At 46.5% G+C, this 17877-nt stretch overlaps 1 protein-coding gene across 5 annotated transcripts in view; it reads left to right on the top strand.

Moving 5' to 3' along the window:
* Positions 1-17877, top strand: part of METTL17 (methyltransferase like 17) — a 131057-nt gene that overhangs the window by 110010 nt on the left and 3170 nt on the right. For 4 of the 5 annotated variants that reach the window (XM_078786500.1, XM_078786503.1, XM_078786502.1 and 1 more), the window contains 2 exons: positions 3183-3367; positions 9866-10831. In XM_078786500.1, coding sequence (XP_078642626.1) covers positions 3183-3367; positions 9866-9959 — 279 coding nt within the window. In that variant the 3' untranslated portion in view covers positions 9960-10831. Of the gene's footprint in view, positions 1-3182; positions 3368-9865; positions 10832-17877 lie in introns of those variants that run through there. The other variant, XR_010986296.2, reaches the window with a different exon arrangement.

Raw genomic sequence — 17877 nt, forward strand, 5'->3', positions numbered from 1 at the left:
TAAACGAATGAGCACAGAGAAGGTAGTCTTTTTTTTTTTCTTTTTTTTTAGTTGAGATTTACATAAGGAAGTAGGCTTTGGGGTGGAAAGACTGCGAAAACAGAGAACGAAAGTTATTGGATCACAAACGACAGGCGCTGAGAGAAAAACAAAGCCTCAAGGTTGTACAGTGTACACTGTACAAGACCTCGAGACGACACGAATTAACGCGATTTTCAATACAGGTATGAAAGATTTGCACCGAAAATCTTTGACGGGACAATAAACGTACATACACCATAAAAGAAATACAGTTATAACGAAAATACAAATTGGAACAATGACTTAACTTCGATTTCGATGGAGAGCGTGGAGACCTGCGAAAAAACGAACCGTCGCCAGCAAGCAAGAAAGCCTGCAGAATCTTCTGAAGAAAGCCTGCAGAATGGAGCTTTGTCTTTCAAGAAAATTTGGGATCTCTGCCCATAATCAGCTTAGTGGAGAAACTGTAGCAATCCCAAAGTGTTCTGCAAGATTCTTCTTTGTAGGATGTGGCCAGTGGTGTTTTGGAATCTGAGAGTTGGTCTGGTTGGCTGGTCTTCATTTGATATTTAACTGCAGACAGGGGAACGACATCCTTTGCAGACCGATTGAAACCCTCTAAGATTAATTATCAACTTATTTTTAAAAATTATTATTTAAGAGGACATACGACTCCAGGAACAACTGATTTATTTTAGCTATCTTCCATGTCTATGGAAGATCAAGGATTGCATAATTTGAGTTTTGTAGGATGACTCATCGTGCAGTATATGTGAATGGATCAATCACTGTGACATTCCCATTGACCACAAGTGCACAGCAGTGTAATCGATTATCACCTTTCCTTTTTGTAATTGTGGCTCAAATACCTTTCTCATGAAAATATCCTTTTGAAGTTGGTGAAAATTTAGTTTTCATGAGTGTACCCGTGACAATCCACACCGGCATTACCCAGAAATGATTATCCACACAGATTTGGTAGATGACATTTGATTGTTGTGCGTGTCTGTTTGTAGTCCCATGAGGAAAAATGGTGGCATCGTCATAACCAGTGTAATATATTCCAGCAGGTTGCTGTTTGTTTAAGACACAGAGTGCCTCTGGCCACTGCTAAAAGGTAAACGGCAATAGTGCTACAGGTGGTTAAGCAGAAATTTGGAATTTGGCCATGGTGCAAACACAAAATGGCATACTTTTTTTTTTTTTTTTTTTTTTTTTCTCCTATACTGAATCGAGGCTCGTGAAAGAGCTGACAACCGCGAGGGAAAGACAGCACAGGGGGACCACGAGGGAAAGACAAAGACAGCACATGGGGACCGCGTGGGAAAGACAGCACAGGGGGACCACAAGGGAAAGGCAAAGACAGCACATGGGGACTGCGAGGGAAAGACAAAGACAGCACATGGGGACCGCGAGGGAAAGACAAAGACAGTACAGGGGGACCACGAGGGAACGACAAAGACAGCACATGGGGACCGCGAGGGAAAGACAGCACAGGGGGACCACGAGGGAAAGACAAAGACAGCACATGGGGACCGCTAGGGAAAGACAGTACAGGGGGACCACGAGGGAAAGACAAAGACAGCACATGGGGACCGCGAGGGAAAGACAGCACAGGGGGACCACGAGGGAAAGACAAAGACAGCACATGGGGACCGCGAGGGAAAGACAGTACAGGGGGACCACGAGGGAAAGACAAAGACAGCACATGGGGACCGCGAGGGAAAGACAGCACATGGGGACCGCGAGGGAAAGACAGCACATGGGGACCACGAGGGAAAGACAAAGACAGCACATGGGGACCGTGAGGGAAAGACAAAGACAGCACATGGGGACCGCGAGGGAAAGACAAAGACAGCACATGGGGACCACGAGGGAAAGACAAAGACAGTACAGGGGGACCATGAGGGAAAGACAAAGACAGCACATGGGGACCGCGAGGGAAAGACAAAGACAGCACATGGGGACCACGAGGGAAAGACAAAGACAGCACATGGGGACCGCGAGGGAAAGACAAAGACAGTACAGGGGGATTACTTTTATAAATTATGTCTTGGGATTTTCACTTCCACCAGAAAATTGCAGGCAGACGGAACCCCGGCTTAACATCCCATCCAAAGGATGGTTCACTTTCGATGCAATGCTCTTACCTTGCCTGTAAAGCACCAAGGTAACATTTTAAAGATGCATTTCGAATTGAACCAAGACGAAGCTCACATGCTAGTACGCTACTCCAAATTATCCTGCCAGCCCCATGTCTACCAGTCGGTTACAAAGCATTCACTTAGGCTCAACGAGCCTACTTTTTATCCGCTTGGTTGAAATCTGCCGTAGTTAACTTGTGGAAAATCGACACTGAAATGGGATAATCATGAGTCCATGACCGACATGCTTCACAGCTCTTGTATATAGAGGCAATGTTTGGGCCATATTGTCCCACTTGACCCAGAAGCTATGCTTATTTGCAAGGTACTGTTACGGGATCCTGCTTGGCATCTAGTGGAGAGATGGTCCTCAATCTGGTGATCCTCGACCATGCTGAAACCATACCTGTGCTAAATATACAACGATTGGACATCTATTCAGGTGGGACAAGGCACAGCCTACCATACAATATACTCTTTACCTTCAGGTGCATAGGACATGGAAAGCAGGAGAGCCAGACAATCATACTCATCATACATACAGAGGACATGAATATGGCCTTTTCAACTCTGACAGAACTGGACATATAGCTTGATTTCCTAAAATAATGGAATCTGATATTGTATCAGACTACATACTGTTGTTGTGGTACTTTGTGGGCAGGTTGTTGTGTCATGGGGGTGTGCATTCCTTCCATTTGGGACATTAAGCTGGCTATTGCATCTTCCAGCATTCACTAATGTATGTTGAAGTTCCAACAGTTTCTTTCCGGTAAGGTGAGGGGAGAGGAGTGGAATTTATCATAAGCTTGTTGCTTGGCCAAATTCCAAATTTCTCCTTCGGTGGCTGCTGGAAGTTCAATGCCAAACTACCCAATGTATTTCTTGTCGAGATATTGCTTCAACAGCACCCATTTTGCACTGAGATGTATTGTTTATATATGTTTTAATGAAGTGGCTGCTATAACCTTACATTTCTTGCCATAAGCATAATTTGATAAACTGTTTTTTGTCTAGAATGAACCCATTAAAGTGGAGAAGTTTTCTTTCTTGATCTTCAGTCGAGGTCAGAAAGCTGTTGACCAGGACTGGCCTCGCATTGTGCAACCAGTCTTGTGTCGAGCTCGACACGTCCACTGTCATCTATGCTGTGCTGATGGTACTTTTCAGCATGCGATCATCACACGCAAGAAGCATGGAAGGTAGGCTCAGCTTGAATATCGGTTCTGTTCTCATTCAATGTTGGGAGTATATAAGGTGAATAGGTAGACCAGACTTCGATTAGACATCCTTTTAATTAGCAATGACAAGATAACAGTTCGATTTCAAAATGGGATTCTTGGCATACTCACTGGAATCGCCTCGATCTTGAAATAAAAAGTACAGAGTTTATGGCTTAATCATGTGAGAGCACGTGACTTTAACCAAAATGGATACCTTCATGTTTGGCTGTTTGATTTGCAAGTTTCAACATCGAAACCCTTTTGCCAACAAAGGAAGCACAACAACAACAACAACAACAACATGCATTTTAAGGCCATTCTCCCTGCTAGAGCGGGGGTTAGCCTTGCGGTCCCCATGACAATCTTCTCCATTTTGCCCTATTTTCTGCATCTCCCCTTGTTAACCCCCTTGCCTGCATTTCTTCTTCCACCATCTTTAGCCAAGTCTTTCTCGGTCTACTTCCTTCTACATTCATTTCCATCACTCTTCTCAACCAGTCACTTTCATCCTTCCTCAACACATGACCAAACCATCTCAACCTGTTCCTCTTCACAGCATCCATCACAGGCTCTATTCCCATCATCTTTCGCAATTCATCATTTGTCTTCCTCTCTCTCAACGATACTCCGCACATCCACCGAACCATTCCCATTTCCACCCTTTCCAGCCTTCGTTGCTGCTCTACGTTCAGTACCCATGTCTCACTCCCATCAATCATAACACTTCTCACACATGCAGCATACACCTTTCCCTTCAGCTTCAACGACACTCCCCTCCTCATCAGCACGCCACTGAGTTCCCGAAACTTCTTCCATGCACATCTCACTCGAGCAACCGTTGCCGAGTCTGATCCACCTTCTCCATTCAGCATGTCTCCGAGGTAGCAAAATGTTTTCACACCTTCCAGCTTCACGCCGTCTCCAAGATCCAACTCAACATTTCCGCTATCTGCAGCTCCCTCTGGGCACACCTTACATTTGAATGTAACTGCCACACTGGTTAATGACCCTCTCAGACCACTGCATTTTTAATGAACCCACTCAGTGCACATTGTACATTGAATGGAGTACACTCCGACACCCTTCCTGCACACAGCACATGGCCACTTCCCAGTTCTTTCCACCTCACCACATGCTTTACCACTTGCCATCACCTTAGTCTTTCCGATATTCACCTTCAGACCTTTTGTCTCCATACATTCCTTCCACTTGTTCATCTTTTCCTTCAGTCCATCCATACTTTCCGCAATCAACACCAGATCATCTGCATACAACAACTCCCATGGGGAACCCTCCTTTATGTTCTGAGCCAGCACCTTCATCACAGCCACAAATAGTAGTGGACTTCGTACCGACCCCTGATGCACTCCCACCTTAACCTCAAACTCACCACTGTTCCCGTCCTTCGTCCTTACAGCTGTGTGCGCTCTTTTGTACATTGCCATCACTACTCTAATCAACCATTCCTCCACTCCCAACTTCCTCAATGCCCATGTCAATACTTCGTGTGGAACCCTATCGAATGCTTTCTCCAGATCAACAAACCCAAGAAACAACATCTTCCTCCTCTCCATGTACTTCTCCTGCAACTGCCTCCCAATAAAGAGCGCGTCTGTCGTTCCTCTTCCTGGCATAAATCCAAACTGCATTTCGTCGATCTTCACCTTCTTCCTTATCCTCCTCTCCAACACCCTTTCCAATACCTTCATTCCATGCTCCAATAACTTTGTCGCTCGGTATGAGCCACACTCCAGAGGGTCACCTTTCCCCTTGTATAGAGGGACGAGGGTACTCAGTTCCCAATCCACTGGAATGCGGCCTTCTTTCACCACCAGATTACAGATCTCTGTCATTCTCTTCACACCCCAACTTCCTGCTGCCTTCAACATATCTCCCACAACTCCCATCGGCCCTCCTGCTTTTCTACTCTTCATTGCTTTTATCGAAGCCTGGTGTTGGGTTGCGGCTAGGGTGCCAGCTTAGGATCCTAGGATCCTGGGTTCGAATCCCGGTCGATCGCTGAATTAACTCCAGGGGGGTTGACTCAGCCTGTCATCCTTCCGAGGTCGGCAAATTGAGTACCAGTTCACTGGTAATTCCCTGTTTGTCGTAAAAAGGCGACAAAAAGGGTTGGCCGCAGGAAGGGCATCCGGCCGTAAAACATTGCTTCAAAAAGGGGACCAAAAAAAACAACAACAACCACGGTACCCGAAAAAGGCCAACCCCCGCTTGCGGGGAAAAATGGCCTCTAAAGGTGTTTTTTTTTTTTTGGCTTTTATCGCTTCCTCAACTTCCTTCTCAGTTATCTTCTCTGCCGGTCCTAAAACTGGGTTACTCTCAATGTTGCCATCCCATTCATTCTCTGTATTCAACAGCATTTCCATATATCTTTTCCATCTTCCTTTAATTCCATCTGGGTCCACAACGATTTGTCCCACTTCATCCTTCAAGCAACTCACCCCCATCACATCACACCTCTCTTTCACTATCTGCTTTGCAATCCTGAATACCGCTCTCTGACCCTCTTCCGAATCCAAGCATTCTCCGAACATTTTCCGACATGCCTCCTGCGCCTTTGCTACCTCTTGCTTTGCAGCCTTCATGGCTGCCGTATCACTTTCATGCTCTGCTTTTTCTGCTCCCGTACCCTTCGCCTTCTGCCACTCCCTGAACTTCTTCCTCTTCTCGTCAATCCTCTTTCCAACTTCATCATTCCACCACCATGTTTCCGAGTGCCTCGGTGGTCCTTTTGTCCATCCACATACCTCACCAACGGCTCCCAACAGACTATCTTTCATTGACATCCAACCACTTTCAAGCTCAACCTCATCATCCTCCACCCTACTCAGCCTCTCTTTTAATGCCTCCCTTACTGTCACCTCTTTCAACCTCCACACCTTCATTCTCGGTTGGTACTTCACCCGCCGAGCTCTCCTCGCACCTTTCACCCTTATGTCGCAGACAACCAAGTGGTGCTGTGAAACAGCCTCCTCCCCCGGGATCACCTTTGTCCCGGAGGTGCCCCCGATCTCGCCTACGCACCATCAGGTAGTCAACGGTTGTCGTCGACCCACCTGACGTGTATGTAACAAGCTTTTTATCCTCTTTCTGGAACTGAGTATTACAAATCAACAAATCAGCTCCATCAGCAAACTCCAAAATACTTTCACCTTCTCCATTTCTCACACCATATCCGTAACCCCCATGAACTCCCTCAAAACCATCCATACTCCTTCCCACATGTCCATTTAGGTCTCCTCCTACCACAACAACTTCCTCATCTTTCATGTTTTCCATCAGCTTCTCTATCGCACACCAGAACTTGTCCTTCTCTTCATCGCTCCGACCAACCTGCGGAGCATATCCTGAGATTACGTTCACCAAGAGCTGATGTTCACAAAGTTCACCAAGAAGCTCACATGTTTACCAAACTCTCCTCCTTTGGTATCCATGGAAATCTCCACGCATGGCTGGCGGACTTCCTCTCTAGTCGTAGTCAACGTGTGGCCCTGAATGGGTTTCTCTCATCTCCTCTTCCTGTTCAGGCTGGAGTTCCCCAAGGCAGTGTTCTGGGCCCTGTGCTTTTTCTGGTCTTCATCAATGATCTCTCTGACTCTCTTGAAAATCCTCTCTATCGCTTTGCTGATGACTCTACTCTCTGTCGCTCCATTCCTCATCCCTCAGATCGGCAGTCTGCAGCCTCCTCACTCTCTGCAGACCTGGACAAAATCACAGACTGGGCAAACAAGTCGAACATGACTTTCAATCCTGACAAATCTCACACTCTTCCGATGTCTCTCCGAAAAGACCGACTGGACAACCCTCCCATCCACTTTCTGAATAATCCTCTCCAAGAAGTTCTGTCACTCAAGCTTTTGGGTCTCACTATCTGCCATGATCTTTCCTGGGAAAACCACATTTCAAATCTGGCCTCCAAAGCCAGTCGCCGACTGGGCATCCTCCGTCGTGCGAAGTCCTTCCTTGGCACACCTGAGCTCCTCACCACATACAAGGCTTTCATCCGCAGCTCAATGGAATACTGCTGTCCCCTCTGGGCTGGTGCTCCTGCCTCACACCTAGCTCGTCTTCACGCTGTTGAAACCAAAGCGTTCAGAATCATTGGAATCTCCCGCGATGAAGCTAACTCCAAGGGCCTTTCACTCACTCACCGCAGGCAGGTTGGTGGTCTTTCCATCTTCTACCGACTCCTCTCTGGCCTTGCCCCCCCAGCTCTCTCTGGGCTCTGTCCCCCAAATATTCCTACAGGTCCCACAAGATCTGCCTGCAACCCTCTTATGGTTAAACTGCCAAAATCAAGGCTCTCTGCTCACCTTCACTCCTTCATTCCTCTTTTCTCCCGCCTCTGGAACAAACTCCCTCACTCTCTTCAATCCCACTCCACCCTCCAGGTCTTTAAAACAGCTGTTCACCACAATCTCTTATTTTCCCCCATCCAAAACCTTGATCTTTTCTACCCCCGCTAATTTCACCCCAAATCCACTTTTTTGAAATACCAACTTCTGTCTGGGAAGGTCCTTGGTGTCCTTGTGTTTTATACTTCTCCCACCCCCCCACCCCCCTTCCCACGCCTCCTCCCCCCAAGCCCTCTCCCTCCCACACATCTCCCTACTCTCAAATGTTATGTTTGTGTGCTCCCCCTTCTCTCCCCATCTTGTCTTCCGCTCCCTCTTTTTATATATTTTGTTTGTCTGGTTGATTTGTTTGTGAAATAAATGTTAGCTCTTTCACGAGCCTCGATTCAGTATACAAAGCTTTCCAATCATCATTTTCACCATCATCAACCTATCACTCACTCTCGTCACACTCACCGCACTGTCTACAAACTCCTCAGAAAACAGGACACCAACACCATTCACGCCCTCCAGGCACCCTTGCCACACAAACTTGTATTTCTGTCCCTGCCTACCCTTCACCATTCTCACACCACCTCCCTTCCATCTCGTCCAACAAAGGAAGCACGTGCTTCAAATTTGCGAGATAAATAAAAGCTTTCTCGTCTTCCAATTTGAAGGGCTCCACGTTGTTTCAACCTTTATGTTGTACCATTTATTTTTGTTTTGTCCTTGGTAAGTCAATTTACATATGATGTTGTTTACCAAGCTATTGTGCATTTAATTGAGATGTTACTGGTAAACAATCACAGTGGAAGTTAATATTGTTTTGTTTGTGGGGGTTGAGGATGACATACCATACATAGTACAGGCAGGATTATAGGTGTAGCATGGACCGTGGATGCGTAGGAGGGAAATCTCAATGTAATTAAGCAGGGAAACTGGAGCTTACGATTGTTTGTGTCTTCACATGGGGGGTGGAGCTATGTTAATTAGGTAGGGATTAAAGTTAGTTTTCCCCAGTCTGTGATTGCTCCCTGTGGTTTTCCCTATGTTTTTACAATTGTAACAAGGCCGGCCATAAAAACTCACGTTTGTTACACTGACAACAATAACGTCAACCATCCATTGACCCACCATAACCGGCAGAATTGCCGACAGAAGCCGTACATTTATCGATCGACGGCTAAACTCCACCTTGAAAGAATCGTAGCCGACAGGCCATGCCCTGAAGTTTGTCATTGGTCAAGCAAGGTCCATTGGTCAAGATTCGACGGAGCTCGGCGATTGGAGAGAGTGACGTGAGAGCGAGAAGGTTCGGAAAGAAAGACTAAGAATCGCTGCGTCTCTCTCTTGGTTTTATGCTGGTCGAACAAGAAGCTCACATCTTGTTGGAAGGCGTCACCATTTGGTGTGTGTGGACCTGGTTGCTGAGAGGGAGCGGTGTTAGCAATTACGAGCATGAGGAGGAGGTGTTGGTGGCGGTTTGTGTGGCTCTTGGCGCTTTGGCCGGAGTGGAGAGCGAAAGAGGACCGCCTGCACGAATTACTTCATGTTTGTGGTGCAGTGGAGAGCAACTCCGCCTTCTTGCGCGGTGGCTCCGAGTTTTTACGACCACCAAGCTTCGAACAGTCCTCGGCGAGACCAAAGCTGAGTGCCGGCATAAAGGGGAGAACAGTCCTCGGCGAGACCAAAGCTGAGTGCCAGCATAAAGGGGGGATTTTCTTTTCTTTTATCTTTCCCCTCGTCTGTTTTTGAGTCTGCGTATGGAGGTACCTCGATTTATAATTTTAGATTTACCTCGGCATTCGCTTTTATTCCGTGCATTACTTTCATTAAATTCATTATTGTGGCATTTTTCTCATTTGTTTTGTTGTTTATCTGTTCTGCGGCTTTTGGGAATCAACCCGTTTGTTTTATTCAGGTAAGCACCTCGCCGCCTTCTGTCCCGCGCGTGCCATAAAAAACACCGCCATTATTCGGCCGTTTGCCTCTGGAATTAACGACCGCCCGGCTATCCGTCCAAGGCTGGTGTTCATCGGCCATGGACTTGACAATATGTCCATCATATTACTAAACAAATTCCTAAATTTGTTTTTTTGCATGCCTTGGAAACCCTCACCAGGGACGTTTACCGTACCACAAGGGCCTGCACGTGGGGTGATAGGTTGCCAGTCAAGCTACTTCCACAAGAAGACAATGCTGTAGAAGAGGAATAAGAATGAAGAGAAGATGAAGATGCATTTGTGACACAAGATCAATGTGCATATGGGGCACATCATAGGTTAACTGAACACTTCTGGACTTGCACAGTAAGCCTTAATGCACAGAATTGAATGTCTCTTCCTGTAATTTTTGAATTTGTCTCTTCCTGCAGTTTTTTTCATTGCTTTTACTTACTGAACATATAACTATGTCTATCTGGTTTCAAGAACCAGCTCACACTGATATTGCAGTTTGAAAGACTTCATCAACAAATAAAAACCAATCACAACAAATCAACAAAAAAATCAACAAATACAAACAAAAAAAACTTCATCAACAAATGCACTCACTAATTAATTTTTTTCTGTGACATTTTAACACGTTCGCTCATCTTTATGGTTCCTGATAAGCTCATTCTCCAAATGCCGAGGCATACTTCTTGTGACTGAATGCACACTTGGTTAGGCTGTATCTGATTAAACGAGCATATAAAGCCAACCTTGCACGCAAATCATCTGAGATTGTCAGGTGTTGGCCAGAAATTAAACATCGTCATTGTACAAGTTTCATGTTTGGAGAAGTTATGATCGATTTAATAAGGAAAACAAAATGTAAGTACCGTGTTACCTTTCATTCCAAGGGCATGATTGGTGTGTGTGTGTGTGTGTGTGTGTGTGTGTGTGTGTGTGTGTGTGTGTGTGTGTGTGTGTGTGTGTGTGTGTGTGTGTGTGTAGATGTGTGTAGATGTGTGTGTAGATATACACACGTGTATATGTGTTTTACCTAAAATGGGGGGACTGAACTAAAAAGTGTTTTACAATGCAAAAAATGTTCCATAATGGTAAAATACAAATAAATATCAAGAAATAAAAGCTGACCTTCTATACTCTTGCCTCGTATTCATCTTTTGATCTCAAATCCAAATTTCTTGAGTATATAGCAATAATAACAAATTTGACCACTGTTCCAAGAATTATTGAAGGCAAGATATTTCAGAGACCTGAATAATACTGCAACGTGCATGGGGGGGGGGGGGGGGGGGGGAGGGAGGGATAGGAACCCCCATTTTATTTCGTGAATCCTGTATAAATTACCATGCTGTTCTTTTGTGGACGTGTTTTGTGTAAAGCCAATTTAAAAGCAATTATAACAGTCAGTAAAGATTAGTGGGCCACGTACGTGTCCCAAGGGTTCCCCTTTTCCCAAAAATTTGAGGATTTCGCCCCCTCCCCCCCTAATATTATCAATGAACCTGCATGCCATAGTGCCCTCAGTGCTGAATGGGGTTTCTATCAGCTCATGGAGTGGTACACTATGGATCGTCATAAGGTGTTCTTCTTGAGCTTGGAGAGGAAAGAGTCCCAGAGGGACTGAGAGGGTGGTGAGCTTGGAGAGAGCTGTATGGTGGTTGAGGAAGAAAGACAAGTGTGGCTGCGATGGGAGTGGAATGGAGACCAAGCTGCTGGGTCGGGGCTCCTGTTCTGAAGACAGTTCTGCTGGATTCTCCCAACACAGGACAGCTCTCCCTGACCTCACATGGGGCTCACATGGGAGCGGCTAGCTCTGGGTCTTTCTTTTATTCCGCCCTGTGTTACGGTCTGTGACCTTTTTCTTCTTCCTTCACCCCCACCCCCCTGTGAGTTAGACCAAGTGGTTTGGTCCATGTGTATAAAGCCTATGATTGACTGTGGGGCAGGGGAGGGGCCAGGAAGGTGATTCAGAGGAGAGAGTGGCCATTTTGGAGGAGAGCTCATGGCGGAGTGCTTTTTCGGGGGTTGTAGAGTTTCCAGCTGCAACCTCTCCACCTGAAGGGTATGCCGGATCAACCCCCCTGCAGCCGCCTCTCTACCTGAAGGGTGACATTGATCGAACTCTTGCTGCCGTACCTCTACTGCCTTGGGGCCTACTCGTGGACTTGCCTACTCCTACCCTCTCGTGCTGGGCCTGCACTGGGGCCTACCACTGGGCCTGCCCTGGGGCCTACTGTTAGGCCTGCCTTGGGGCCTACTCGTGGACTTGCCTACTCCTACCCTCTTGTGCTGGGCCTACCACTGGGGCCTACCACTGGGCCTGGCCTGGGGCCTACTGTTGGGCCTGCCTTGGGGCCTACTCATGGACCTGCTTACTCTTGGGCCTGCCTACTCTTGGACCTGCCTACTCTTGGACCGGCCTACTCTTGGACCGGCCTACTCTTGGACCGGCCTACTCTTGGACCGGCCTACTCTTGGACCGGCCTACTCTTGGACCGGCCTACTCTTGGACCGGCCTACTCTTGGACCGGCCTACTCTTGGACCGGCCTACTCTTGGACCGGCCTACTCTTGGACCGGCCTACTCTTGGACCGGCCTACTCTTGGACTGGCCTACTCTGGTTTTTCCCTCTTTTCTCCCTGATTGGTTTTATTTGTAGGAAGAGATTTTTCGTGTGATAATCCATAAATAAAGACAGTGTGATTGAATGCTTGGCTTGGTGTGCTTCAGGCCGTAACACCTGCTTGTGTTACCCCACGCACAAAGCGAAAAGCGGGGTTAAGTAATTGGTTCACTCTCTGTCTCGAGAAATCGGTCTATGATCAAGGAGCTACTTGATTTCAATTAAATTTTATATTTTGAACACTGTAGAACACAAATCAGAACGCAAACCTGTAGTGTAGCAGTACTTTAGCTCTGCATTTTGGCAAATTGTATGGAATGTCGTCCCAAGTGTGCATGCACAGAGAGGAGTAAGGTGTTTTAGTGGATCTGCCTGTCTGGCAGTCAAGCAAAATTGAAAACTATTCAAAACAGGATATGTGTTGTTTTTAGAGACATCATAAAGGACACAAACATCAGGCACAAATAACTAATTTAATATGTTCAATAAGGTAGTGAAAAAGACGGTGCATCAACGACGGTAAACTTCTGACATTGAAGTGGCAAGAGATTTGGAGGATGGAGCGAATATTGTTGAGTTTCCTGTTGCTAGCAAAGTATGATGTGCTTCCATCACCAGTAAACTTGAGACTGTGGGGGTTGTTGCAGGAGGAGAGATGTTCTTTGTGTGGAAGTCTGGGAACTATGCAGCATGCACTCAGTGCATGCTCAGTGGCATTGGCAGCAGGAAGATACAAGTGGCAGCATGGTCAGGTGTCAGGTGCTGGTTGTGGTATTGAAGATGGTGCAACAAGAGGTGCTGAGATCGAGAGAGAGAAGAGTGGAGAAGGAGACCAATGGGGGAGAGGTGATGTTTGTCAAAGAGAGCCAAGTGGTAAGACGTGGAAAGAGGAGGAGGAGGAGGAGGAGGAGGTGGAAAGCAAGAGGGCTGTCAGATGCTTGTGATTGGCAGGTGGTGGCAGACTGAAAGCCACAATTGGTATTCCCAGAGGAGATCTGTGTGACAAGGTTGCGGCCTGACATTGTCATTTGGTCAGGTGCAACAAGACAGGTCATCTTAGGGGAATTGTCTGTACCTTGGAAAGAGAACATGGAGGAGGTGCACGAGAGGAAGTGAGGAAAGTACAGTGAGCTGGAGGCAGTGCCGGGAGAAGGGTTGGTGAGTTTCTTGTCAGCCATTTGAGGTGGGGTGTAGAGGGTATATTAGCAATTCCTTTTCTGCATTTCTTGCTCGGCTTGGAGTGTGTGTAGGACAGAAAGAAGGAGGATGTGTGACAGAGTGGCCCAGGTTGCCTTGAAAGGCTTACTTTGGATTTGGAGGAAGTTTATGGAGGCACGTCGAATGGTGCAGGTTGAGGTTGTGGGTGGTGGTTCATTTCAACCTGAAGGGGTAGTGACTGAGCTCGGAGGGTGTGTGTGTGTGTGTGTGTGTGTGTGTGTGTGTGTTGCAGGAGTTGGTGTGGTTTTGCATGAATGTGTTTGTGTTTGAGGGGTACATGTTGTAAGAGTAGGTGGTCGGTTGGTTAGTTGTGGTTTTTTTGGTGTGTGAGTGAGTGGGTAAAGGGCTGTGTATTCTGGGAGTGGAGGCGCTTTTGTTTTTGTTGTTGTTGTTGTTGTCTGTGTTCTCACGGGCTGGGGGTGGGGATATGTACGCATCCAGATGTAGCTGCTGCCTGTGGAGGCGTATGTGCCCCTGCTGGCCCACCATAGCTGACCATATCGAGGTTGAAGGGCCGAAACTGGATGATACTGAGGACCTCGACTGAGGACCCGGTCATTGAGGTACACTTGTGACCAAGTGTGTTTTGAAATTATGTGTATATATACAGACTTGGAATTTAATATGGAATATTTTTTTTGTGGGGGTGAACTTACTTTTCAAAATGTCTTAGAACCAAAAGTTCATTGGAATTATGTTGAAATTATTTTAGATTTTGTTAATGCGACCTTTAAAAGAAACAAAAACCACATTTGACATTTCGAAACAAATAAATTGATCCTTGAAAGTGATGTAAACTGATATCGAACTCAATTCATGGACAGTACTGTGTTAAACTTCTGTACGTTTTCCAGAAGTATCTCTTTATTTTGCACATTAGCCAAATTTTTTTTAACAAAAACAAAAGTTAAATTACGACTGGGACTACGGACAGTAAAATTACAGTTCAGTACTTCGTGTAACCCCCACGAGCATTTAGGAGAGCACGTACACGTTGAGGCATGCTGTTCACGAGATTTGCCAAGGTTTGGACAGGAATCAATTGCCATGCAGTGACAATAGCCTGCTGCAATTTACGCACAGAGGTCGGCTGCTGGTCCAAGTGGTCGATTTGACGCGTTAATTCTGCCCACAAGTTCTCTATCGGATTCATATCCGGGGACATGGCAGGCCACTCCATATGCTCTACACCACGGTCAGCAAGAAAGTGTTGGATCATGCGAGCATGATGAGGCCGTGCATTGTCATCTTGGAAGACAAAGTTTCCTCGAAAGGCTGCACGAGCAAATGGAAGCAATGTTTCTTCCAGAATGGCCCTGTACTTGAACTGGTTCATGTTTCCATTCAGAACAACCAGGTCAGTTTTGCCCCCTGCATGAAAAGCAGCCCAAACGGTCACCCCACCACCTCCAGCTTGGACTCTTGGCACTATACAATCTTTGTTGTAGGCTTCATGCCTTGTCTGCGCACTCGGACGCGGCCATCTTGACGATAGACCAGAAATCTAGACTCGTCACTGAAGATCACGTGATTCCAGTGTCCTGGCTGCCATTGACGGTGCTCTCTGGCCCACTGCAATCGGCGCTGGCGGTGTTGTGTGGTCAGGCGTGGCTTTCTCAGGGGACGCCTGGCACGATAGCCTGCTTGAAACAGTCGTTGGTTGACTAGCCTTCTGGATACAGGCACATTTGTCTGTTGCTGCCACTCAGCCCTAAGCCGATTAGCTGACTTGGTACGGCCATTGCGGACTAACCGGTGCAGCTGGCGATCATCCCTCCTTGTGGTTCTGCGGGGATGTCCTGGCCTCGGTATTGGAGTAGGGACACCCCTCTGAGCATTTCGTTTCAGGATCTTTGACACCTGACCTTGAGTGATGCCATACTGCCGAGCAATAGCACGCTGTTTCATGCCGTAATTTCGTAAAGCCACCACTCCATGACAAACAGCATTGTCGAGTTGACGGACTATCTCCAGAGGAAGCGGCAATAACTTTTGGAGACGTGCAGCTGCAGCAGTTGTTTTCCACTAATGCAGAACGCAACAACCCTTGTATACCCGACGGTGAAGCCAATCGTCAAATGCACCTGTCCGTACATGTTGCCACGCCACCTGTGATATAATCCTGTTGTTGACTTCTTGCTGCGACAGACAATCAGTGACATGGTTCTTTTAACAAAGAAATCACCAAAGTGTAAAAGAAACTCACCAGATTGATATACTGAGTTAAGAAAGTAAACCCAAGTCAAGAAAAAAAAAAATTCCATATTAAATGCCAAGTCTGTATATATATATATATATATGTTGCAAGAGTGTGTGTGTATATATATAGTCGTGGCCAGAAATATTGGCACTCTTGCAATTTTTTCAAATAATGCACCATGTCTTCTAGAAAATTGTTGAAATTAAAAAATATTTTGGTATTCACACATATATATCTTTGGTTTGCAATGGAGCAAAACAAAAAAAGCTTCAAAGCTTTTTGGTTTCAGACCAGGTCACTCTACTCTGGACATGCTGCTTCTGCTGTCTCAACAATGGATGAAGGTCCTCAATGCCAAACAGGAAATTAGAGCTGTCCCCCTCGACATATGACGTGCCTTCGATATGGTCTGGCACCCCGCTCTCCTCACCAAACACTCCTCCTTTGGTATCCATGGAAATCTCCACGCATGGCTGGCGGACTTCCTCTCTAGTCATAGTCAACGTGTGGCCCTGAATGGGTTTCTCTCATCTCCTCTTCCTGTTCAGGCTGAAGTTCCCCAAAGCAGTGTTCTGGGCCCTGTGCTTTTTCTGGTCTTCATCAATGATCTCTCTGACTCTCTTGAAAATCCTCTCTATCTCTTTGCTGGTGACTCTACCCTCTGCCGCTCCATTCCTCATCCCTCAGATTTGCAGTCTGCAGCCTCCTCACTCTCTGCAGACCTGGACAAAATCACAGACTAGGCAAACAAGTGGAACATGTCTTTCAATCCTGACAAATCTCACACTCTTACGATGTCTCTCCGAAAAGACCGACTGGACAACCCTCCCATATACTTTCTGAATAATCCTCTCCAGGAAGTTCTGACACTCATGCTTTTGGGTCTCACTATCTGCCATGATCTTTCCTGGGAAAACCACATTTCCAAGCTGGCCTCCAAAGCCAGTCGCCGACTGGGCATCCTCCGTTGTGCGAAGTCCTTCCTTGGCACACCTGAGCTCCTCACCACATACAAGGCTTTCATCCACAGCTCAATGGAGTACTGCTCTCCCCTCTGGGCTGGTGCTCCTGCCTCACACCTAGCTCGTCTTCACGCTGTTGAAACCAAAGCATTCAGAATCATTGGAATCTCCCGCGATGACGCTATCTCCGAGGGCCTTTCACTTACTCACCGCAGGCAGGTTGGTGGTCTTTCCGTCTCCTACCGACTCCTCTCCGGCCTTGCTCCCCCAGCTCTCTCTGGGCTCTGTCCCCCAAATATTCCTACAGGTCGCACAAGATCTGCCTGCAACCCTCTTATGGTTAAACTGCCAAAATCAAGACTCTCTGCTCACCTTGACTCCTTCATGCCTCTTTTCTCCCGCCTCTGGAACAAACTCCCTCACCCTCTTCAATCCCACTCCTCCCTCCAGGTCTTTAAAACGGCTGTTCACCACCATCTCTTATCTTCCCCAATCAAAAACCTTGATCTTTTCTACCCCCGCTAATTTCACCCCAAATCCACTTTTTGAGGTGCCGACTTCTTTCCTGGAAGTCCTTGCGTTTTATACCTATCCTGCCCCCCCCCCCCCAGGCCCTCTCCCTCCCACACATCTCCCGATGTCCCTGCTCTCAAATGTTGTGTTTGTGTGCTTCCTCCCCTTCTCTCCCCATCTTGTCGACCGCTCCCCTTTTGATATACTTTGTTTGCTTGTTTGTTTGATTTGTTAGTTTGATAAATGTTAGCTCTTTCACGAGCCTCGACTCTGTATCCAAAAAAAAAAAAAAAAGCTGAAAAAATTACTACAGCTTAGCTTATTCCACACATAAATCCTAAAATGGCCCAGACAATATTATTGGCAGCTTTTTAGAAGTTGTTAGAAATAATTCGATTTCAAGCAGTAGTCAGGTTCACTCTGTTTTTTTTCGTTCAAAATTTTTGGAGATGAGCAAAACTATACATTTTTGGAATATTCAGAGCATGAGGAATCCAAAAATCAATATTGGCATTTGCATCGACAACTTTGCAAAAATGACACTCAGGACAGTGATGAAGATCTGTTAAAGCATAATCTGAACGGTATAGACCTAGTTGATCCTGTGTATAGGACTTATAGTTCAATCTGATTCTAACAAGGCTGCTTTCTTGCTTTATAAACCCA

The sequence above is a fragment of the Myxine glutinosa genome, chromosome 11, assembly GCF_964187855.1.
Source record: "Myxine glutinosa chromosome 11, kmMyxGlut1.1, whole genome shotgun sequence".
Taxonomy (NCBI): Eukaryota; Metazoa; Chordata; class Myxini; order Myxiniformes; family Myxinidae; genus Myxine; species Myxine glutinosa.